The sequence below is a fragment of the Sinohyriopsis cumingii genome, chromosome 3, assembly GCF_028554795.1.
Source record: "Sinohyriopsis cumingii isolate HCF-2022 chromosome 3, ASM2855479v2, whole genome shotgun sequence".
NCBI classification, from domain to species: domain Eukaryota; kingdom Metazoa; phylum Mollusca; class Bivalvia; order Unionida; family Unionidae; genus Sinohyriopsis; species Sinohyriopsis cumingii.
The window spans coordinates 105,816,741-105,841,954 of record NC_142963.1 but is presented as its reverse complement, the minus strand read 5'-3'; the positions used below and the strand labels follow the sequence as shown (position 1 = coordinate 105,841,954).

Below are 25,214 nucleotides of genomic sequence, written 5' to 3'. Positions count from 1 at the left end.
AAGTGAGAAATATCAACCACATTGCTCGAAGGCACCGGCCATTCAGGCATGACACGGTGTAAGGTACAAAATAACCAAGAGTGTATTATATCCGGGTAATATGATAATATCTCACAAACAAAAATCATTATTAGAAATACATTCACTGCGAGCAAAAATGACAATTTTTCTGATTCAATGGGTTACAAAGAGTATTATTAAAGCAAGTTAATGCTGTTTATACTATTTACACTGAAGAACTTGAAACCCATTTGTGTCAATTATGGCCACAGATGGCATACAAATAAAAGTCCAGGTGCTGAATAAACACACCTTGTAACAGCCATAAACTCATTGTTTGAACTTACCAGTAGGATATAAAATACAAAAGTTAATTTATTACAAAGCAAGCTGACCCCAGAAGCAGACTCTGGATTCCTTTTAGTGTGGAGATTTTTTTTAAAAAATTTAAACTTATATATACACAAAGTCAGCCGACATGGGGAAGCCAACTTTGATTTCTTTCAACCAGTTTGCACTGGAATTTTGAAAATAATAGCAATAATGGAAGAGTTTGAAAGGATAACTTCTCACACATTTACACAAAAAGTGATTCCTCGCATTGTTATTGTGTACATAGCATGTATGAAGGGGAATAAAAATAAAACAAAATAAACCACATTATATATCTCAGCTGTTATGGATAAAATTGTAGTGTGATACTCAATTAGTGAAGAGGCCTTGCCTTGTGCATGGAAAGAAAATCCATTGCCTAAAGCTTCAAATAAGAGGCCCATAGGTTGACCAAAAAAGCATGTTAGAGAAGAGGTGTGTGATCTAAAAGAAAATGAACCAGCTGCAAAAAAAAACGAAATTGGAGACCCCAGTCAGGAGAGAGATGATGCCTACAAAAATGATGATATCAGGTCAGGGAATTACAAGCGTTTTACATTAAAGCAAAAGGAAGTTGTAACTTTCTCAAAATTACATGGAATTTAAGTAACAGCAAGACATTTCAAAATCCCCAAATCAACCATTGCAGATTGGTCAAAACTAGATTTTTCTCAGCAGCTGAATGAATGGGTACATTTAGCAAGGAGTGGGAGACCAGTATCATATATCAATGAGTTAGATGGAAAATAAACCTTGGCATTTAATCAACAAAATGTTTTTTTTGTTGAAGCATAAATTAAAACAGAAAAAGTTGAACTCATTCTCATATACACAAATGATTCATTCTTACCTGAGCTTTTGTTCTTTTCAAATTTGCATCTAGGAAGAAAAGTGTAAACAAACAACAAACGCTGTTTTTAAAAAATAAGTTTTCTTTAATAATATTTATGTACGAGTGCATTTTTTACATGCAATTTTCAAATGATTTTAATGGTGTCTCACGATTAAAGACTTGAAAAAAAAATTCTGTGTCCCAGAACAAACAGTGCACAAAACAATTACTTTAAAAAATAACTGATGGTGTCCCAAGAAATGCAGTATCCCAATATATACAGTAAATACATTAGTAATGTATTCTCAAAAAGCTATTTAGGATGAAAATGAAAATCAATCGCATAGTTTTAATATTATGACTGCCAGTAACTTTAACTAGAATAAAGTCAGAATTATACATCATAAGTTTCTTGACTCTGGTCCCTGTTATTTCATATACAATTTTAAAAACATGTTTAACACAAATGTTCCTTTAGTACTGTTATTAGAATTTGCGGCTCAGAGAGGGAGTTTGGATTTTGTGACCTTTAATGTAACACAGATGTTTTCTTAGTAATGTTATTACAGTTTGGGACTCTGAGTGAGAGTTTGGATTTTGTGATCTCAAACATTTAATAATATTAAAAAAATTTTTAGTCCATATTTGTGCTTCATATAAAACCAGTCTATTCGATGTTATAGAGAATTACTGTGAATACTTTTTCTGCCTGTCTTGTTAACTTGATACGGTTTGATAAATATGCCAGTTTCCAAACAATGAATTTGGGTAAACCTGCATCATTCTGGAAACAATTAATTATCTGATGAAGCTGTCAGGCACTGTTGTCTAAATCTTCAATAACCTAGGTTCAATCACAGATGACCAGGATATCTGTACCTAAAAACATTGAGAACATTCACATTAGACAAACACTGAAAATTCTATATATAATCTATATCTTTAATTTATACAAAAACAGAGTTGCATATGTACCACACAAGAACACATAAATGATACATTATATGCTCAGCACGTTTAATTGTCCTATTAATTTATATATGAATTTTTTCACGGAAAGCAAGCAAGCAATGAAATTAATTAATGCCCACTGCATCAAAATTTACTTAGATATGGATTATATATTTCTCAAAAGCTGACAACAAATGTTAATAATGGAGTTGATGAAAAGTCATTATTATTGCAAGTTTGGTTCAAAAGCAAGCTGAATGGTGAAATTGAACAGATAAGGCCAAACTATATCACATATAATGGCAGCAGAAATACAAACTATGGCATGAAAATGTCACCATTACACCGCAGAACCATAGGTATCTAAATTCATCAAGGGATATTAAAAACAGTAACAAGTTTTTCATCCAACATGAATGGTTTGGGCCGTACTAAATCTGTAAATCATCCAACATGAATGGTTCGATGAACAACTTTGGGCCATACTAAATCTGTAAATTTGGGGATTTACCACAAAATGCCCCTTTGTAGCCATGCTTTTGGTGAGGTTGGCCAAATACTTTGGTTCAATATGCCACACACAAGCCCCTCCATAACCAGGTTTTCTGTGCAGACTGGCCAAATACTTTGGTCCAATATGCCATACACAAGCCCCTCCATAACCAGGCTTTCTGTGCAGACTGGCCAAATATTTTGTTCCAAAATGCCATACACAAGCCCCTCCACAACCAGGCTTTCTGTGCAGACAGGACAAATATTTTGGTCCAATATGCCATACACAAGCCCCTCCATAACCAGGCTTTCTGTGCAGACTGGCCAAATATTTTGTTCCAATGGGGCGCTCACCAATTAATATGTACTTTAGAGAGAGTGACGTATGTAAGGTGAAGTAGTTTGCATCTAAAACATGCACAATGGAGAGAATGTTGGCATACCTATATGCTACAGTAATGTAATGTGGATGATATTTCTTTGGATATTGTACTTTTGGAAATTTTACATGATTTAAGCACACTGCTAACTAAAATGACTGCTCCCTTGTGTTAAAAAATCAGCCTGAATTAGTCTAAAGTACACTATACATAGCAGCTATTAAAATAGGGAAAATGAATTTTGCCAGACTAGACAATACCAGCTTCTGGATGTGCAATGAATGAATTACCAAATATGTAAAATGTAAAAAAAGTTATCAGCTCCTTTTTATACAATTTACCTCTGAAGTTCAGGAAGTGAAAATGACCAAGTAGAGCTAGCACTTTTTTGAAAGGTTCACATTTGAAGTAAGGCCAAGCTGTATACTCTATAACCCATAGTACACCCATCAATCATACATCAAAATAAAGGGAATTAAAGGTTCTTTTAATTATACCTAAGATATACAAGGTCTTTTTTAAATAGCCAGTATAACCAGTGAGGAAAGCCGGGGAAATTCTTTTTCTTTAAAATCCTAACCCTATGGAAAATGTGAAACTGTATAGCGCCACCAATATGCCATACACATGCCCCTTCACAACCAGGCTTTCTGTGCAGACTGGCCAAATATTTTGGTCCAATATGCCATATACAAGCCCCTCCATAACCAGGCTTTCTGTGCAGACTGGCCAAATATTTTGGTCCAAAATGCTGTTTGAGTACTAAGCAAACCTCCACACAGTGGTCATTTCTATCAAGCAACTAATATTATTTCATCCTTATGTGTCCAGTTTTTGAGAATTTTCAACTTTTTTGTGTTTGTTATGATGACAGGCTGATCAGAGATTGTGTATTCAATTTTTACCTCAACCTCAGAGCCTTGAACAGTAGTTAGCCCACCATCTGAGTCTTCTTCATGCATAACCAGGTCAAACTTCCCAAGGGGCCTCTCTTCTGGAAAGAACAGAGGCTCATATCATTTTTAACAAAAAGGACAATGCACATAAAACTGGAATACTTAAGATCCTTCATACTGAACAAATAAATCAGGATTTACTCTACTTGACTGAAAATATAAACAGATAAAACAGGTATTATGTAAGGGAAGATCAAGATCTGGGTTTAGGCTCTCTTTAGGCATGTGCAAGTTATACACAAGAAATCGTGGAGACAATTGTTACATATAACAGCAGTTAAATTTTATTAGGTTTTTATTTTTTAAAACCTAATTTATACATAAAATTGCATAAATTTACACCATACATGCATAGGAAGTACCATATATACTTGCCTGTACGTCTATGGTTTTTATTAAAAATCTGATTCAAGCAGAGTAGGAGTCATCTTATATATATATAAAAATTATTAATCTACTGGTAACATTAGAAACTCTAGATGTTTGCAGCATGTACAAAATACTGCCAATTAAAAAAAATTGTAACATTTTCATGCCACTTTTTCCATTTAGAAACATATAAATGGAATGCTTTGTGGTTAACCATTTCATGGCAGTACACTGCACAATACCTGCAGTTATTTGGATTTTAATAATTTGAAAATATTACTTGCTAAATTAAATATTACCCACCACAAAGTAAAGTATCCATCAATGTTGTTTACCATGAGTGTTTATTTGTAAGTACATGTATATATGGTACTTCCAATTTTGAGCAAGTACATAAAACCTGTATTTGTATTATATGTTGTGTTCTGCGTATAAACAGTGAAGAAATAAAAATTTTGACATTATTTTCCTTCACAATAAACCAGATTTAATATTACAAAGTGATGTTTTCCAAGTTATCTGCTAGTGCACATGGCCAATAAGTCCTCTGCTTATAAAGGCAGCATTCCCTTTGTTTTAAAATTGACCTTGTTTTTAAAGAGCTGTGAATTTAATACTTGTTCAGTGCCAAGTAGAGTCCTACAACTCCCTGTGCACATTTGACCATAATCCCTTAGCTTATACATGCAGCACCCTCTTTGTTTTCTCACGTGACAACCCGTTGATCGAACCTTGAAATTGTTACTTGCTCAGTGCCAAGTAACAGGCTGGTTATTTGAACTCTGTGATCTTGCCACACAACTGACACCTGTTCAGTTGCATCCTTTAAAAGATTTTATAGACTGTATGATCAAAGTGTTACAAGCTCAGTCTGTACATAAGCACAAGCATATGAAAGTGAAGCCAAGCTTGGTATCCATATAAGGACATGCATATTATAGGAAAGATGATGAATCAGAGTCAGATGATATTTATGATGACTAGAAAGCAATGAAGAATTTCATAACTTTATTTGGTCACTTAGACAAAAAGGATGAATTCTTGGGCTTTGTATCAGAGAACATCAGAGAGTATTCTTTACAGGATACTGGGAATCACAAAAATGTGGACTTTACTTTCGCTGTTTATCTGTAAGACATATGGAATTAAGATATTATGGGATGTTGTGCATCAGATCATTCTGGGCTACTATTATTATAACAGCATGTGACCAAGAAAAGAATTCATGGATTTATCGTATATAAGGAATAAAAATGTCAAGCATTATGGATTTTATAACACGAAGATTGACAAAATGTAAGTTGTAAATTTATTTCAAACATATTCAATATATTAATTTAATAGCATTTTACACTGGTTTTGTCTGTACAGTACTATATCTATCTATCCATCTGGTTTGCCTCCTTCATTTTTACAAAGTGCAACTCTGACAAGTCACTCCTTCAGATGGATCTGACTTGCAAAATACATTGTGACTTACAGGTGGGTTAAAGAGAAATTAGCTCTAAAATAGTTTACTTTCTTGTATGCTAGTTTTACAACATATTTTCAGAGCTTAATATTGAATATGACATACTGTAAAAAGACTCAGATGTTTGTGTCAGGTTGTCTTCGTGGTGAAGAAACCTGGAGAATCTTCTAAAACCAACAACCCTGAAAAAAGCAACCATGTATAGACTGCTAGCTCAAACATGATTGCCCATATAACTGATATAATGTGAAAGAAAAAGAAATAGAGCTACTTCCATAGACTGTAATGGCAATTTCTCACTCTTTTTGTTACAAATTCCTCCCCACATATACCCTGACCATGTGAATGTAACCCCAAACCCAGTACATATTCTTCCCCCACTCATGCCCTGACTATAGGAATGTAACCCAAAACTCCATTACATATTTCCCTGCACTTATAATCTATGGAAATGTAACCATAAACCTTGTACATATTCCTCCCCATGTATACCCTGACCATGGAACTGTAGCCAAAAACCAATACTCCTCCACAATCATACCTAACCATGGGAATGTAACCATAAACCCATTACATATTCATTCCCACTTGTACCCTGACCATAGGAATATAACCCAAAACCCATTACATATTCCTCCCTAGTTGGTCTCTGACCAGGGGAATGTAACCCAAACAAACTATAAAGATAATGAATATTTCTGTTTTACTAACATCTGGTCAAACAATAATTAAAAAATGTCACTGTCACTAATTTTTGCAACTGACCTTTGAACCACCAAGGGACCCAGGAAGAGAGGCCAAAAAACCATACCCCTCTTGATGATGGTTATCATATGAGCAAGTTATGTACTACATCCGATGAATATTCATCTGGCAGCTTAACAAGAGAAGCTGTTATCAACTGATTACAGGACAGATTTACTATTCTTTTCTCAATCTGGTTGTCTCAGCCCGGTTGATTCTGTCATGGTTTCCATGAGCTAGGAACTACTTGTAAAAAGAACAAACCCTTGTTGTCTTCTGCTGTGCCTGACTTTTTTTTATATTAATAAAATCAAATAACAACAACAGATATATAATAAAAACAACTTCACTCATAAAGCAACTTATAATCTTTCCAACTTTGATAATACACCATACAAAACATTCTGAGAGAGACAGACACATGCACATGAAGTCGAGCTACATGGCAGAGCTCATAAATGAAGTTGTATCATATAACCCAAAACTTCAAAGACCATCAGTGTCAATCACATGAATAAAACTGTCTGAATCATCGCTACTGGGCCCTAAAACACCTTCAACATCATTAAACACTTTATGGTTTACAAATGTTGCACTCTGGGGTGAAAGGGGTGAAGAACAAAGAAACATCAAGTGGGGTTATATCAATTTATGGCAAGATTGTGAGCTAAATTTAGCATATTCCAAGTTTAATGAGAGACAGATGAAGACAAAGGCATGGAAGGATGTAAGAAACACAAGCAATGAGAAACCAAGAATGTATGATAACTCCATATTTCTAGATAGGTATAATGTCTCTACAAATGTAGTTAAGAACAAATGTCCCAGTGATTTCTGTAACCTGACCATACAGTCTACCTTGCCCATGTAACCCTCGTCGATGCACCTGTGCCAAACAAGCAACAGTTTTGTATGGGCACCGGTTGGGGCAAGAAAGATGAGTACCTTAATGAAAAAAAGGATGTGAAAACAAACTGTTTGTTGTTGTTTAGGGTTTAACGCCATTTTTCAGCACTCGATGGGCTATACATGGCGGCCAGTATTAATGGTGGAGGAAGAACCCGGGAAAACACCGGAAAGAACCACCGACCCTCGAGAAGCTACTGGCAAGCTTTCTCACATACCCACATTGGCTGAATCCGAGACTCGAACCTACGCAGACAGAGGTGAGATGGCAGTGATCCGTAACGGAGAGCGCTTTAGACCACTCGGCCACTCGGGGCCCCGAAAACAAACTGACCCAAGCTGACTTGTAAACATATCACATAAACACATGCAGTACAAAATATTTGTGCTAGAACATAACACAAGACACTGTTCCAGACACACATGCAATACACATCAATGGCTACAAAAATCCAAACTATTCTCAAGAGCTTCTGCAAATCCAACAACAACTAGAAATGTGTTAAGTCAGACCTGTGTTCTTCAAAACTTTGTCAAACACAACCAATCCACCACAGTTGAATCAAATATAATAATGCAATTGCAAATGAAAACTCTTGCACTTACCAATCAGAATGATTCAATCATCTGTCCACAGGCTATTCCACAAGAAGATTTCTATGTAGCGTATCACTGCACTAGTAATAGCAATACTTGCCATATTTCAATGACAGAAAATAAATTTCCAAGAATATCATGAATTAGAGATCTCCTTAGTCATTACACACTTTGTTAGTGCTGTGTACGCAGTACTGTATTGTACCATTGACTACCATAAGTATAATTGCCAAATTAGAACTGATGAAAGTTAAAAGTTATCTGTATTAATGATATTAATTACTTATTGTTATTTACTTACAACATCCATCAATTTTCAATGTGAAAATACTGTAATAACATCAAATGCTTCATGTTTCCATTTTCTCATGTGCCGAACTTGTGTACTTCAGGTTGACAGATCAACCCATTGATCTCATTAACATATTTGCATTAATGAGTGGCATTTACACACAACAGCACATTGTTCCAGATGCTCATGATGCAATACTTCCAACACATAACAATCATAACTAGGTTTTTTTCTTTCTCTTTTCTAAGAGCAGCAAATACAGCTAGATTCTACTTAGATATAGATAAATGTTCATATTTTCATACAAGAGAATAAGACCTGATGACCTTTATATAAACTGAGAGTCAATAAAAGTACCTGACTAATACCATATGTGTTGAATATGCTAACTATATGGTTATTTTAATTTGAATGGAATAAACTGGGTGAAAATAAATAACCTATATCTGTATTTTGTACCAAGAAAAGGAAATCTTAGTCGGGGGGTTGGGGGTTGGTTTACATTATATATCTCCCCACTTGGCAGTGCCTCATAGGGAGGCAAATAATAAAACTCCATGACTGTGATTTCCTTGACTTGGTGCAAACCCAACCATAGATTCTACTAAATCCATGTTCAAGCAGAGGGATACAAATTTTAAGCTTATTTGAGTTCAAGTACAAATATAAACTTTAACAAATAATTTTGCAAATTTTAATTTTCTAATTAAAAACTATTCATTGCTGTTATAATCATTTATAGGTGCATCTATTGCAAATTGTCTATACAAAAGGAACATACATTGACAGAAATTGTCAACCTCTGGTAGAAGCCATCTCTGTGTGTTGTCAGGCCAGCACTAGTGATGTTATCATACAGTGCCATCTCTATATGTTGTCAGGCCAACACTATTGATGCTATCATACAGTGCCATCTCTATATGTTGTCAGGCCAACACTAGTGATGTTATCATACAATGCCATCTCTATATGTTGTCAGGCCAACACTAGTGATATTATCATACAATGCCATCTCTATGTGTTGTCAGGCCAGCACTAGTGATGTTATCATACAGTGCCATCTCTATGTGTTGTCAGGCCAACACAAGTGATATTATCATACAGTGCCATCTCTGTGTGTTGTCAGGCCAACACTAGTGATATTATCATACAGTGTCATCTCTGTGTGTTGTCAGGCCAACACTAGTGATATTATCATACAGTGCCATCTCTATATGTTGTCAGGCCAGCACTATTGATGTTATCATACAGTGCCATCTCTATATGTTGTCAGGCCAACACTAGTGATATTATCATACAGTGCCATCTCTGTGTGTTGTCAGGCCAACACTAGTGATATTATCATACAGTGCCATCTCTGTGTGTTGTCAGGCTAACACTAGTGATATTATCATACAGTGCCATCTCTGTGTGTTGTCAGGCCAACACTAGTGATATTATCATACAGTGCCATCTCTATATGTTGTCAGGCCAACACTATTGATGTTATCATACAGTGCCATCTCTATATGTTGTCCGGCCAACACTATTGATGTTATCATACAATGCTATCTCTATGTGTTATACGGCCAGCACTAGTGATAAAAAGTAAACAATCTATAACTAAGTCTAATCTGGCAACCTTTACACTGACTTAATCTTGGGTGTGAACAGATGGATGAACAAAGAGACAGACAGAGAGACATGCACATGGAAACCAAAGTGATTTGCATGTTCAGCTTTTACCAAAAGTGGCTTTAACAAAAATTAATTGTCCATATGCTGTAATTTGGCCTTGAAATCTGGTCAGGCATGTGTCTTCAGTCAGTATGCTTTGTAGATAATGACTCCATTTTTAACATATTTTATCACAAAAACAAGAAAGTATGAATATCATGAAACAACTTCAGGCTCATGATAATATCACTATCCAGCACCAAACAGTCTCAGACACATTGTCCTGACAAGTTTAAAACCTTTGGGCACCTGCCAATCACATCTTATGCACATGCTGGTAAAGTACACAGTAAACTGTTTCAATATAGGCAAAAATAGCATTTAAATAAAAATCTGATTACTTAATGAAGGAATTCCTGAAATATTAATTGCACATTGAGCTGGCAAAATTGTCCAGTAATTAAAAACTTGAAGATAGTTGAATTTTACAGCCAATCAATGGACATCAAAGAAACTATACCTTTACTAGTGTTGGGAATCTGTTGAAATTCAGAGATCAATATTGTTTCATCAGAACCAATCAATGATGGTTTTTAATCGGCTAAAGAGTTTTTAAAAATATTATTTCATGAATATTGCCAATTTTGCATACTTGTTGAATTACTTGTATTCCTGGAAAACTGAATGGTCTACTGGCACATTTGTTGTCTGCCATGTTGTTGATGCTTCGGCTGTACAAAAGTAACTGATTGCTTGTACTCAATTATTTTATTTTTCCAGGAAAATTTCATCACAAAAAAATCAATCACTTTAAAGAGAAAACTTTTTAATCATTTATAAAATTATATACAATTATGAAAAGAACAAAAAAATAAAAAAAAGGTTTGGTCGCTTGACATTTCCAACCCATCAATAATTATTGTGGTTATCCATCACCTATCTTGGACATGCTACAACCCTGGATTGAATACGAGACAACAGTGATGCAAGCAAGTCTGTCACTCCAATAAATAACATGATGGCACAATTAAATTTGGTTAGGTGTGCTGACAACCATAAAACTGTTGCCATCGGAAAGTAAAAGGTATGTCTTGCTATGCTCACTCAGGCACAATATACACAATGCAAACTTCTGAAAGAATTAATTTAGCTATCATAATGCAAATGTCTTGAAAAACCAGTGGATTACTTTGCACTAAGAAATGACTCAGTACATACCTTGACTTTGATCCAAGCTATGCAGAGTAACCATGCCAGTTGTCGGGTCATAGTTCAAGACTTCAGCACGCTGTAAAATTGTTTAATTTAAATATTGTAAAACAAAATAAAGGTGTCTGCAAAAGAATATTCCCATTTTAAGTTTGTTTTAAAAAAATATAAAATTTGCTACCTTTATTCAGATGGGAAAATGCATAACTGCTTTTCCTCATATGAATGCAAGAATATCCGTAAATTTATATTGGCAGTTTGCATGCTACAGCTACAGAAGAACTATAGGACTCTTATTATTTGTAAGATGACATCCATTTGGATTGTCACTTTCTATCACAATGACAATTAGACATCTAACACAAGTTCTCCATTTTCTTTTCCTCCTATACTTATAAAACCAAGAACAAAAATTAACTCAAAACTGAAAACACAAACAACTGAAATATTTAAAGTCTTAAGTTGGAAAGTATGTAGTGCAAATAATTTTAAGATGACTGCTATTTTAGTAAATATTTACCATAAAGCTGAAAAAAAGTTATGGCCAAATGAAAGTAAATATATCTTAATACTGAAAAAAGTTACGGCCAAATGAAAGTAAATATATCTTAATACTGAAAAAAGTTATGGCCAAATGAAAGTAAATATATCTTAATACTGAAAAAGTTACGGACAAATGAAAGTAAATATATCTTAATACTGAAAAAAGTTATGGCCAAATGAAAGTGAACATTTATCTTAAAGCTCAACAAAGTTATTGAGAAATCAAAGTACATATAAAGAACAGTTTTAACTGAGACTGAAAATGTATATCCACCTTGTAACTAGATATTTCTGGAGTGTAATTGCTGGACATCTCCAAAACCTGAAAAATCAGAGAAACATACTGCACATGTGAAAAAATGAATACATGAAAAGACAACCTCTCAAATTCAGCCTCTACCTGTCTTCATACTAATAACATTTTTACCTAGTATGTGAAAATAATTTGTCTTCAGTTTTCTTTGGTGGAAAGTTGCAAACAACAATCTGTCTTTGTGAAATCTTTGTGTAATGCTACATAATTTTAAGATGTAATCCATGCTTGCTGGTAATCAGCAATACAGTTAGCGTAATTGATCAGAATACTGAGAAATGATGGGTGAAATACATACAGTTATGGCCTGGACAGTGCAGTGGTAATGTACTCCTTTTGTACCTCTGCAGTCCTGGGTTATCTCCCAGCTCTGGCACATACAAAAGCCTGCCTTAAAGACAGTGTCATGCCAACATCTGACACATTTAAAATGGATTATTAAGTTGCAATAATTTATGTAATACTCAATAAATAAAGATCATACTTTAAAAACTTTTTAAATGTCATGCTGACTTCATGTTGCTATATGTAGATGAACAATACATGGTAAATGCACACATGGTGAATCTGCTAACCATGTTTAGAAGGGTTCAAGTCAGAATTGAAATGCATGAATATGCCCAAAGAAATAAGCAAACAATGAATTCAAGTCAAGGACCAGTCCTGAAGTCTGAGTAGTGAAAATTGTTGTTTAGTATATTTTTGTCTGCAACCCTGAAATAAAGTTACAGCTCATGTGTAAAGTGATGCCCAATCTGGACTCCAATGGCATGTATATAATGACAGTTGTAGTCATTTCACTAGTTGTGATAATCCACACAATCGGAGACAACTGGGATGTGGGATTCCCACAAATTCCCACAAAGTAAGATTATATTATGTATACATTTTACTTGCCACAGTGGAGTCCCACATCTCCCATGCAGTCTTCTATAGGATATAAATTTAAATTTTTATTCAAACTTTTATGCCTGATGTCATGTAATCTTGTGTAATTCTTTTATTTTATACATATTCATCTCACAGAAGTGCATTCAACTGAATTATGTACAATCTTCACAATACAAAATCTTGGTGTACATGGAGACTCTGACAGATGTACATGGAGTCTCAGACAGGCATAATCCACTCTTCAGGCATTTTCTTTACCACATTTATTTTTCATCATGCAGCTTGGAAACAGTGATGACAAGCATCTTTATAAAACTTGACTTACCATAACACTCCATATTTTCAACAATTTCTCAAGGAAAGTAACCAAAATATAAGACATAGGAAAACAAAAGTACTGCAAACAACACGACTGTGCTGTGACCTTTTCCTAACAACTGATCTTGACCTTTGAGCTTAAATATGTAAGTTTATAAGGTATGTCGGCACAATCTTGAATATATAGTGCCAATTAAATGTTCCAAAAATGTAATGACATAAATCTGAGAAAAAAATCATACAATAAACCCTTTCAAATAAGCATTATCATTTATTCCAACAAGATAAAAGGAAAAGATGTAAGGATGTGATTTGATGCATATATTTCAACTAAGCAGCTATTTTCATGTACTTGTCTTTGAAGACTGAATTTTCCACCAATTTTCATCTTACAATTTGTAATCATGTACATATCACACTCCTTTGATGTTCCTTGAATTATTATGGCTTTACAGTCAAGTCACGTCGTAAGCATTTGATCTGTTGTGAAACACAGATGTCTTTTGATGATTTAAGCATCACTGAGTAAACATTGCTACTAGACCATTGTCTAGCCAAGTGACTTACATAACCTGAGAAAATCATGATAGTTGGGTGATCAAACCCACCGTATGATACTCAAAATTTTGTCTGGTTTTCCGAATCATACCGGAAAACATATAAATGCATTAAAGTAAAAAGTGAGTAACCAGTAAATGATAAAGACAATGCTGTCCATTATGAGTACTGTATTGTGGTGTGTAATATGCGCACCTTATTTTCAAAACCAAGAATGAGGGTTATAATGAACATTTTCAGTCCAAGTACTGTAATCAATTTTTTTCAGTGTAATGCAGTGTAATTCAGTACTTTGCACAGCTTTAGAACAAGTTACCCCTTGTTATGTATCTGAATTTCCAGTCCAGATACTGAAAAACCTGCTACACAGTGAAATCAAACAAGTATGTTAACATAAGAATCAAAGAACTTAAATATCAAGGTTTGTAAGCATTACTTAATTCTTAACAATGCTAGTGTTGGACAACAATTTAGCTCAATGCAACATGTAATGGATTTATTATCTTGCAAGGAGTGAATGCGATACAGCCCTGAAAGTAAAACATTATTAGCTTCTACAACCAATGCATATTTACCTTACAAAGCTTCAGACAAATTCTCAAACTGGTGTGGAAGGCAACATGGTGATGAACTCAATTCCCAAAATATCCCTTGTTGACAATTATTTAAAAATGTGCTAGAGAAAAACACCCAAACATTACTGCACATCTACAACAACCTGGCATACATGTTTCAGCATTTCAGAATGTAAAATTGTTTGAATGTGTTGCAAAACTTATCTCAAATAAGTTTTTTAATGTTGTCACTGATGAATAGCAAATGTGCAAAAGACAATAAATGCCAGCGATTACACCACTTTATCTTGGCACTTACAACATTCACCACAGGCAAAGCGAGTAAAATGCCAATAAATCACAGGCTTTCATCTGACAAACCAGCCAGAGACAACAAAAACAGAAGACTCACTTTATATGCAATCCGATCACCAACTCTGGGAGGACCATGTAGGGCAGGGCAATCACTGATGTCTAGCCCTACTGGTATCGCTGTCAGATTTCCCTTATCACCATCTGCATTCTCCTCCTCAAATGAATTATCCGCATCAAAATTCATGGGAGTACAGCCTGCATTCTTCCAAGGGTTGATAGAGGACTTCTGTGCTTGTGTACATCCTCTGACCTCATTCTACAAGAAAATCAATCAGTTGGTAGTAATTATTTTAAACATACTGTTTTTAAAGATTTTTCAGAAAACTAATGCTGGGGTCATACTACCAGGCCACGAGGGCAAATAATTTGTCATAAAATGCAAACTTTACCATCCTTTACTAGGATAGTGAAAATGACCATGTCGTGTCATTTTGTTTCAGTGGTACACCAAATGACAGTAGTTTATGGTTACCGATGTACTCCCTCTACCTGGCCAAGCAATTAGTGTTATAGCCTCAGACAAAATGGACTGCACATGGCCTTAGCAGGTGTTCATATCACCTGTGCTGACAAAACAAACTCTTGCACATACACAGGCATGTGTTTTAAAAATTAACTGAACATTAACTCTTTTGCCCATAAAATACAGCTGCCCAATTTCCGCAAATTATCATTTGATCATGAATAAGTGAAACTACCAAGTCTTCATTAGACCAACTATTTTGTAATCACTGAGCACATAAATAAAGGAAAATACATAATTTCAGAAAGCAAAAAAAGCTAAGAGTAAATACTCTGCGATGAAAGATTTAACCTAAAATTTAAAATCTGTCAGTCAGAAACATAAGGGACAATTCTATGTTGTTGAATTGAGAAGCACTGTAACTTAGGTCAAATTTTGTTCTTTTCATAAATCACTCATTTTTGTGAAAATACAAAAAAAGTAGCAACACGAAGAATATCCAAACAATAGACAAAGTTAATACTAGTACATACACAAGTATTAAGCCCATAAATTTTTAATCCTATCTATGGATTGTTGTAACAAAGCAAGAAAGTGTGTGGTTCGTGTTATGAAAATCCATTTCTAAAAATAGGCTTACCTAATTGACATGAGTCTCACAATATTTTCATATTTGTACTTCACTTTGTGCCAATTCAGTTACTTCAATGCTTCATTCATTGTCAATGAATAGCTGAAGTAATCTTTCACATAGAATACAGCGTTGTGATTACAAATAGATATAATTATTGTTAATCAACTGACACTGGAACAAGCAATTTAATTTTTATACTTTAAAAAACTTCACCAAAATATGACAGTCAAAAGATTTTTAAGTCACAATCAGCTACGACATGCAGTTGCAAAGTTGAATTACTCATCAGTGATCACTGTGGATTACAAGGATAAACACTATAAAGTGAAGATACATGTATGGAGATCTCGGAAACACTTAATTATGCGTATTTGGATGCCAATTTTTTATCTGGGACACAGACAATCACTTAGGCGGGGGTCCTCCATACGCATATAATAGGTGGGCGGCAAAATTCAAAGACTTGCCAGTCCTGCTTCAGCTACCTGCTTTATGGGAAAATGTGTTGATCAATTAGCAGTGCTGATATTTACAATGACAGAATTCAGTGACTTAAAGACTCCTTGATGTACATACATGTTGCCATTTTATGAGAGTACATACGAAAGAACATGATGCAATAGCTGGGCGGCAATTTCAAAGGCTTTGTCTGGCAGCCGGGTGGAAATGTACTGATATTTACAGTGATTGAATTCAAAGGCAGAAAAACCCAGTGGTCATTTATAAAAGTACATCAAATAAACAACTTTGTTGTTGTGTTCATTTCCGAATGTAGCGGAATAAGCAGTGCACGTAACCTCAGAATCAAGACATGTTGAGACTTAGACAAAACGCCATTCGTAAGTGGGTGACAAGTCACCTAAAAATGTTAACTTTGCCTTCTTCTGTTAGGAAAGCGAAAACGACTTCGCCCTGTGATTATTTAAGAGGTACATTGGCTGACCATACCATATTTTGTTTAAATTGCCCTTCGCCTTAGCTAGGTTAGTTCTAGTGTTGTAGCGAAATGTATTCATCAAGACATCAGTAGCTAAGCCTAGTTTTGATATCAATTACGTTGACAAACAAACTCTTGCCCATTCACAAGCATTATGTTTTGATAGCTGATTGACCATTAACCCTTTTCTGAGTAAGGTAGCAACTATCAATTTCCTGCATGATATCCTTTGATGATAAAACACAAACTTGTGTTTTAAGATCAGAATTGGTGATCTGGATATTTATTAATAGGGCATAACCGACTTTTGATCCGGAAATCGGATTCCACCGGATAGTATGAACTTCAGATTAATCGGAGTCGGACAAGGCAGGAACAACCGATTCGGATAATAAAAATAATAAAGTTGAATTTCTATAGCACCGTGTCTAACACTGCGTGTCATTCGATAGTGCGTTAATAAAGTTAAATAAGAAGTCAGAAAAGTCCAATATGGTCAACACAACCGGGTGAAACGATAATACTTGAGTTAGACCGAAAGATTTAAATTTATTAAAATATATAATACAGTCCTACCCGTTTATGTCAACATCCTCAATAATGAAGGCATAATATTGAATACATTGACACATGCTAATGAGGTATTAAAAGAAAATGATTCCGCAAGAGGCCAACTTTATAGGACCAAACAAAAGCCTGTTTTATTTTTATTTGACCGCGACATTAAAGCATGGCGGCAAGATCAACTAATTGTTGAATAAAGTACAGGATGGAACTGGCCGCTTGCCGACATAAATGATTAAGGCGGGAAAATAAAAGCCTGGCGGCAAGATCAACTAACTGTTGAACAAAGAATGGGTCGGAACTGGCAAAAAAATAAAAAATTTCATGGATTCTTTGTGGCTTTGAACTTCGTTGCATTTTGCTATAGTCCTGCCATATCCTTCCCCTTGTGACATCGGTGTGATATGCAAAACGTGTGTAACACGGTTTAAAAAGTTAATTTGAAAAACCTTTTAATTTAGCATTTCCGATTATTTGAATCGTATCCGGAATCGGAAAAATTTCATGCCCAAAATCCGGAATCGGAAATCAGTAGAAAAATGCTAATCGGTTATGCCCTATTTATTAACTGCCTCTTATACACTTTTTCGTCATAAAATTAGTTTGAAACTGTAAGTGAACCAGTAGGCCTAACGGGAAATAATGGCGGACTTTGCTATGTCTGGGATGTACCAGTTTATTAGATTGTCTGCTTTCTTAAATCATCGGGCAAATATATTCAGAAAAAATATACAAATTATTGAAACCAAAGCCTATGTATTATTTTATTAAAGATTTAACTTTAAAATGCAAACTATGTAGGTCAGAAACGTAAGGGGCAATGCTATGTTGTGGAATTCGTGAGATGCGCTTTAAGGTCTAAGCTGTTTTCTGACTTGACACGTATTTGCGAAAATACAGGAAAAAAAAAAACAGCAAATCAGACACTATTTATTTGCCTAAAATTACTACAAGCATGTATACAAATAAATAAACCATAAATTTGTGATCCTGTCAATGGACTGTTGTAATGAAGCTATATAACAGTGATTTCATTAAAAAAACCTCTCCATCTAAAACTAGATTCACTCACGTCTGTGTTGATTCTGTAGGAAAGAAGGGACTGCAACTTTTGATGGTGGGACTCTTATTTTTACCAAAATGGGAGTCCTGGACTCCTAGTTTTAAAATCCTAGAGAGACCCCTGCATGTACATGTGCCCGCATGTGCGTGTTATACAGTTGTTTCAAACTAGTTTGGAAATGTTTTTGGTTAACATTTTCTAGTGAATAATCTAACAAAAACTTTAATTTAGTTGTTTAAGTGGCATTTGGTTTAGTATTTTTACCTGTTGGTAATTACAACACTGTAGTCATTTGGTTTAGTATTTTTACCTGTTTGTAATTACAACACTATAGTCTAGGTACTCCTGCCAGTTAAAATGATATACATGTATAATGTATAGTTTCTGATGTACTCTTTGGAAGCCTTATGGCAAAAATACATGGCATATATTTCTATCCACCTAAACACATTTTCAAGTATGAATACACTGCATATGAGTTTGATACATTTGTACACTTAACAAAATGTGTTTATAATATACATACAAAACAGAATTTTCTAACTGAAGAAATGTATTACTTTAAAAAAATGTTAGTTTCAAAAACGGTGGACTCAGTTCAAATAAGAGAACAAGAACACTCAAATTACTTGTGGAAGAAATTTATTTACCCAAATATGGTGTCGATAGCCGAGCATGGTGTAGATTGCTTGAAATAAACATCACATGCTGACCTATTTTTGGTATGGTATTATAGTATAACTAATCATGTATGCACATAAGTGTATTAAGTTTCACAACTGTACAAGCAAAAGTATTCATGAAACTAAACCAATCAGATGTACATAGTCATCAAGGTTAATGACCTACTTCAGAGGTCTCAGAAATGCTTAATCATGCATATTTGGACACATTTGGGATGCAAAAAATTACTTAGGCAGGAGTCCTCTGTACACACACAATAGTTGGGCGGCAAATTCAGAGACTTGCCATTCCTGCTTCAACCACCTGCTGGGTGGGAAAATGTGTTGATCAATTGATCATTTTAGCTGTGCTGATAATGCCAGAATTCAATGGCTGTAAGGCCCCCAGATGCATATGTTGTAATTATAAGAGCACATCAAAAGAACATGACAATAGCTGGGAGGCAAGTTCAAAGACCCAGAGTATACCTGGAGTGGTGGGAAAATGTGTTGACATTGACAATGACTGAGTTCTGTGGCAGGAAGACCCAGAGATGTCATTGTGGTTATATTTTAAGAGAACATCATGTGAACAACTTTAGCTTTCATTATCTTGTTCATTTCCTTGTGTAGCCATTTAAGTAGTACATACAACCTCGAAATCAAGACATGTTGAGACTTAGACAAAATGCTGTTTTCAAATTTGGATAAGTATTTTGGGGTTAAATGGCAAATTGACAAAGATTGAAATGAGATTCAGAAGAGTGCTAAAGTTTCTAGAAATGATAGTTTGGATGGAATAGTAGCCAAGTGTAAGAAAGTGTGTGATGTGTGACTTAGTGTTTGGAATAAGGCCTTTCCTTGAATTGACAAAATTCAGTCCAACTCTAATGGGCAAACAAGACCATGTCATTGTTGTAAAAAAATATGGAAACTTACACTCAGTGACAACTATTGGTTCTTCTCATCTGGACATTTAGCCACTCCAGGTATGCTCAATATGCTTATGGGATGGGGCTGCAACTTTTGCTGGTGGCTGACTCCTATTTTTTACTAAAATAGGAGTCCTTGATTCCTAGTTGCAAAATACTAGCGAGACCTCTGTACTTTTCATATAACCATGATGCAATACTCCTAATATATGCCTGTATCAAGTTTCATGATTATACAAGCTACTGCATTCAAGAAACTGACCTAAACATAAAAGATGTAACATGGTTAATCAACTCTGAAAAGTCAGTCAAGCAGCTTATTCTGATATGGCGCTCATTGTATTTCCCATTGTTTGCATACAAAGTTTTATAACTTACAAGCAACAGTGCCTTAACCTCAGTTAAACATGCCAAAGAATACTGTATATAATGGCATATAAGTCAAGGCAAACTGCAAACAACAAAGACCTTGATCTGCCATAGCGTAATGCACCTGCAGATCAAGGTCTTTTTTGTTTGTTCTACTGATGACTCATAACAAACTGCACAGACATAGATCAGCCTGCACATTATGTGACAGCAGATCTGGGTCTGTTTGCAGTTGGTCTCGACCTATAGGTGTATATATACTGTAGACTGGTCAATACTGCCAATGATGACAATGACAAAATGTGACAAAGTATAAAATACACTTGTTCATGTTTATGCAGACAAAGTGAAAATGAACTTCTCTAAGCAAACCTTATGTTAAAAAAGAAAATTATGCTTTAGTAAATTTAATAGATTTCTGTTACCAGCTGGAATTTGACAAATTTCCAGACTGAAGAAGCTAATTCAGTCCAAATGAATCCCAAAATGAAGTCAAACAGATTTTTTTTCTGACTTGAAATTAAACACATATAGTTTTGCACATTTATTACTTTAAAAAAATTCTGCTATGATACACTGAAGTTGCTGAAATTATCCTATAACTGAATACCAGCCATTTGAAACTCACCACTAAGATGACAGAGGAGTTGTATGCTTGTGTTGACAGCTGCTCTTGCTTGCTAAGTTGTCGGAACCCTTTCTGGAATGATCCACTACCCCAGGTTCTCTGACCCATCCCGTGGCCCCATGTCTTTTTCTGTGGAGACACATCCTGAGATATCCCTTGGTCCCCAAATCTGGTCTGTGAGCATTCATTCTGAGATACCCCTTTGCCAAAGATGTTTGTCTGTGGGCTTTCATTCTGAGATACAGTGCCTACAGCTCGCCTTTGTTGTCTGCTAAACACAGGCACTCCATTGGGCAATACCGACACATACAATGCAGATGTGTCTGCCTTCAATGTATCATCTTGCACTTGTGTCAAATTTTCATCACTTACTGCTGAGTCACTCCGTTCATTTACTCTTTTATTATTTTTATTATTTGTCCAATTGGTAACCATATCTGGAAAATTATTCCCTCCTTGATCTCTGACATTATATTCTGGATTTCTCTGACTATTCTTCTGTCTAGAGTGTTTATTCCTTTTTTGAGCTTTTCCAGACTGTTTATTATTTGTAACATATGTATCTTCCTCAGCAAAATTAGCATTCTCTTCATCTGGAACATGAGAAACATCTGTTATTTTCATCTGGGATTCCACTGTATCAGGTAACAATACATTTATAGTTGATTGTTGTTGTTCTTCTTCGTCACCAGATGACTCAAAATGAAAGTGTTTTTTTGAACCGGAATTTGAAACAAAGCTTGACGAAGCTTCTGACAAGTTTCCTTTATCATGAATAAAAACACTCTGTTCACTGAACATTTTATGTCCATTCTTTGCATTTTGGAAACGTTCTTCACTGTTATTTGTATTTACAGTTACATTCTCTCTTTTTCTCCTTTTTCTTATCCTATGTCTCTTTCTCTTTCTTTTCTCACTGTCAACATGCTGTTGTACACCATCTGCCACCTCTAACGTGTCACAATCTTTTTCTATAATTGTTGTGGCAATTGACGAAGATGCGTATGTTTCAGTCTTAATTATCTCTTTGGACTGGTTATCATCAGACTCTTCATCCTGATTCTTACGAACTGACTGGCTAACAGATTTATCGACAGCAGGTTTTGATGCTGCATCTGAGTATGGAATAATTTCATTGCTAAATGTACTTGCTACTTGTGTCATGGAAGAATCACATTTCTGTTTCTTCTGCTCTTGACGACCATCCATTTCCTTGTTCTCCTTTTTTCTTTTTTTCTTATTCAATTTATAGTTGTTCTCAGCATACATGTTACCTGATAAGGCGTCACTCTGGCTATGTTCAGCACTTTCACAGGGAACCTCTGTCTCTGAATGGTGAAGGCAGAAGACTGATGAAACTTGATCTCTTTCCAGCATATTGACTAAAGATTTACTCTCTTCCTCATCTTTCAAATCTTTTTTTTTCTTCCTCTTTTTCATCACATTTTCTTGTGGGTTTTCTTCCACTCTGCAAAAGAAAGATTTTTTTTTAATGATATTGAAAACTCTTCAATCAATTATATGTTACAAATGTATCTGCATTAAAATAGTTTTGTTCCAAGTCTTCCTAGCTGTCAAAAACAAAAGATGCATTAAAATGCAGACGATATAAATAATTCAACAAGGTCTTCAAAAAAGCAATGAGGACATAATGAACCATTTCTCAGCTTTTAAACTGACAGCTTGTAAATGTACATAGAAAAACACAGCCCTACCTCCTGGCACCACTTTGAATTTCATGCCTCAATCTGGCTGTTCCTTGAATTTATGCAGAGGAAATAACAGATCCAAACTGTCCATCAGTATTTGTACGGGTTTGGCAGCTGATTTATTAGACTATTTATATACTACTTGTGCTACACTTTGATTCCATTGCAATAAAAATGTCTTCTAGGTGACTGAATGATTTACTGACAATATACTGGAATTTCATCCAGTCAGGTCTTAGGTTATGAACAAGTTCCATTCTTAAGGACTTACATAAACCGATTTTGTATCTTTTAACAAAATGTTATCTACCACTCAACTATCTAAAATTATTTCATAATGAATTCATTCAACCACTTTTGGAATAATGCTGCATAGTTTGGGGAAATGCAACAGTAACATTGAAATGATCCATAAACTTCAAAAAAGGGCAGCAAGAATTATCCTAAATTTACCAATTGATATACCATCTAGAATTCTATTCTCTACATTGAAAATGACTTAAATATGAATAATTAGTCTATCTACTGTCTGTATCAATGTTAAGGAAAAGAATGAATTCTGTCCACAATGTCTGCATGGAATGTTTCATTTAAGTTGGAAGAACAGTACCAAGGACCTAAACTGAGATTGAATGCAAAGGATTATTGCAAAACACTATTTTAAATTTTTTTTTTACAAATCATTTCCTTACTCTGGTTCAAATTCCATAAAATGAACTCCCAAAAGAACATTAAATCAGAAATGTATCTAAATGTATTCAAAATAAAAGTTTAAGACTATTATCTTGAAAGACAGTTTTCACTCTAATTTATTCTCTTATGCATTTCATGCTTTTATATGTGATGTATTTAAAGCATGCTTTACATTTATTTTTATTTTAAATTTGTATTTTTGTAGTTACAATTGTATTATCCCAAGGGCCTCAGAGAAGAAAATTTTTATTACATAACAAAATAAAAATTAACTGGGTTACTCTCATAAAATAAATTATTCATTATTGTTATTATAATTATAGTATAGCTTACATTAGTTTTCATCTGTTCAAGCACTGCAGTGGAGCAGTTGATCCTTTGTTGCCTCCACATTAAGGATCTGTGGAGGCGGGGAAATCAATAAATAACCATTGCTGCAACACTGTATTCACCTGTATACATATCTTTGGTCTATAATGTATGATGATCAGTGCATGGAAAAGGTCTGTCCTTTCGACAGGCTAGATCAATTTGTGTAAAACACCAAAGAAACAGATATACATTTTCTCCATCTGCATCATATTACTTGCTAATACTCTTTTTTTAAATAATGGGGGAAGGAAAATATTTAACTTTTGTTGAAGAAATAATAATGTGCAAAATGATAGGACTTCCAAGTAATATTAATCTAGCACTTATAACTATTTAGTGCTAAAATAAAGCATAAATTCTTGTTATAACTGTTGGAATGTTTGGTTTCTAAGAAAAAAAATCACACTTTCATTCATTTCAAGCTGTGTTTTGGTATATATATATATATATACTTTAAAAACGCCATATACTAAACAGTTGTGACTGTGAGTGCATGAATGGGCCAGCTCATTTGTACAGCGTCTAGTCTATGTTGCCACTGGGTGGCTTTGGAAAATCGGTATTTTTTTTTTTTATAAATGGGATACGTTCTGACCGCTAGCAAAAATATAACTCAATAACTGTACACATATCTAACACATAGTGGCAAAGGCCCGTGCAAAACAGCGAACACTGGTAACACACAGCTACACGCCAAGGACGTAAAGATGAATGGACAGGACGAGTGGTAGGAAAACAGCAAAATCTTTCTTTCCGTATAACGTAAACGAGATATCTATATAATGAACAAGAGATTCACCTAACACAAACACAGTCATTATCACGTAGGATCAACGACGACTCTTTCTTCGGTAAAATACAACCGTCCAGATAGAGGTTCAAGTCGCCCACATCCTCCAAATACTGTTCTTTTATTTTTATTATTACATCTCCTATGCATCTCATCTCTTTCAAATCAACAAACATCCAACAAGGCTCACGCGAAACATTGAGAAATTGGAGTTTGATTCGTGCATGTTCACCCATGGCGGCTGCCATCTTTAATTTAAATAGTCCTAAATAATGTTCTAGTAAAGTTACGGTTCAGGTACAAAAAAAGCGTGCTTCTGTTTTGTATCCAATAATATTTTAATAATAATAATAATAATAATAATAATAATAATAATAATAATGATGATGATGATAACTTCTTAGAGTTAGTGTGTGTGTGAGAGAGAGAGAGAGAGAAGAGAGGTCATACATCCTAACTGCTCTCTTAAATATATCAAATATGCATGGGTCACCAATCAGATCCTAAGAAACATTTTCTTTTTATCCTCCTCATAAACTAAAATTATTGGAAAAATTTATAAGCTGGGAAATAGTTTACTTAACTGATATTGTTAGGTAGCTAAAATTAAATTAGATGC

The 25,214-nt window shown here is 34.7% G+C and overlaps 1 protein-coding gene across 2 annotated transcripts; it reads right to left on the bottom strand.

Moving 5' to 3' along the window:
* Positions 1 to 1,286: 1,286 nt before the first annotated feature.
* On the bottom strand, positions 1,287 to 24,850 carry LOC149803468 (uncharacterized). 2 transcript variants are annotated; one of them, XM_089953187.1, is made up of 7 exons: positions 24,605 to 24,850; positions 21,032 to 22,499; positions 14,817 to 15,035; positions 12,045 to 12,092; positions 11,237 to 11,306; positions 3,933 to 4,021; positions 1,287 to 2,083 (listed from the first exon to the last, which is right to left on the bottom strand). In XM_089953187.1, the coding sequence occupies exons 1-7, from the start codon at positions 24,841 to 24,843 to the stop codon at positions 2,033 to 2,035; spliced, it is 2,184 nt and encodes a 727-aa protein (XP_089809313.1). In that variant the 5' UTR covers positions 24,844 to 24,850; the 3' UTR covers positions 1,287 to 2,032. The 2 variants fall into 2 exon arrangements, with proteins under 2 accessions (XP_089809313.1, XP_089809314.1); XM_089953188.1 differs by having other exon boundaries at positions 3,933 to 4,018.
* Positions 24,851 to 25,214: the final 364 nt, after the last annotated feature.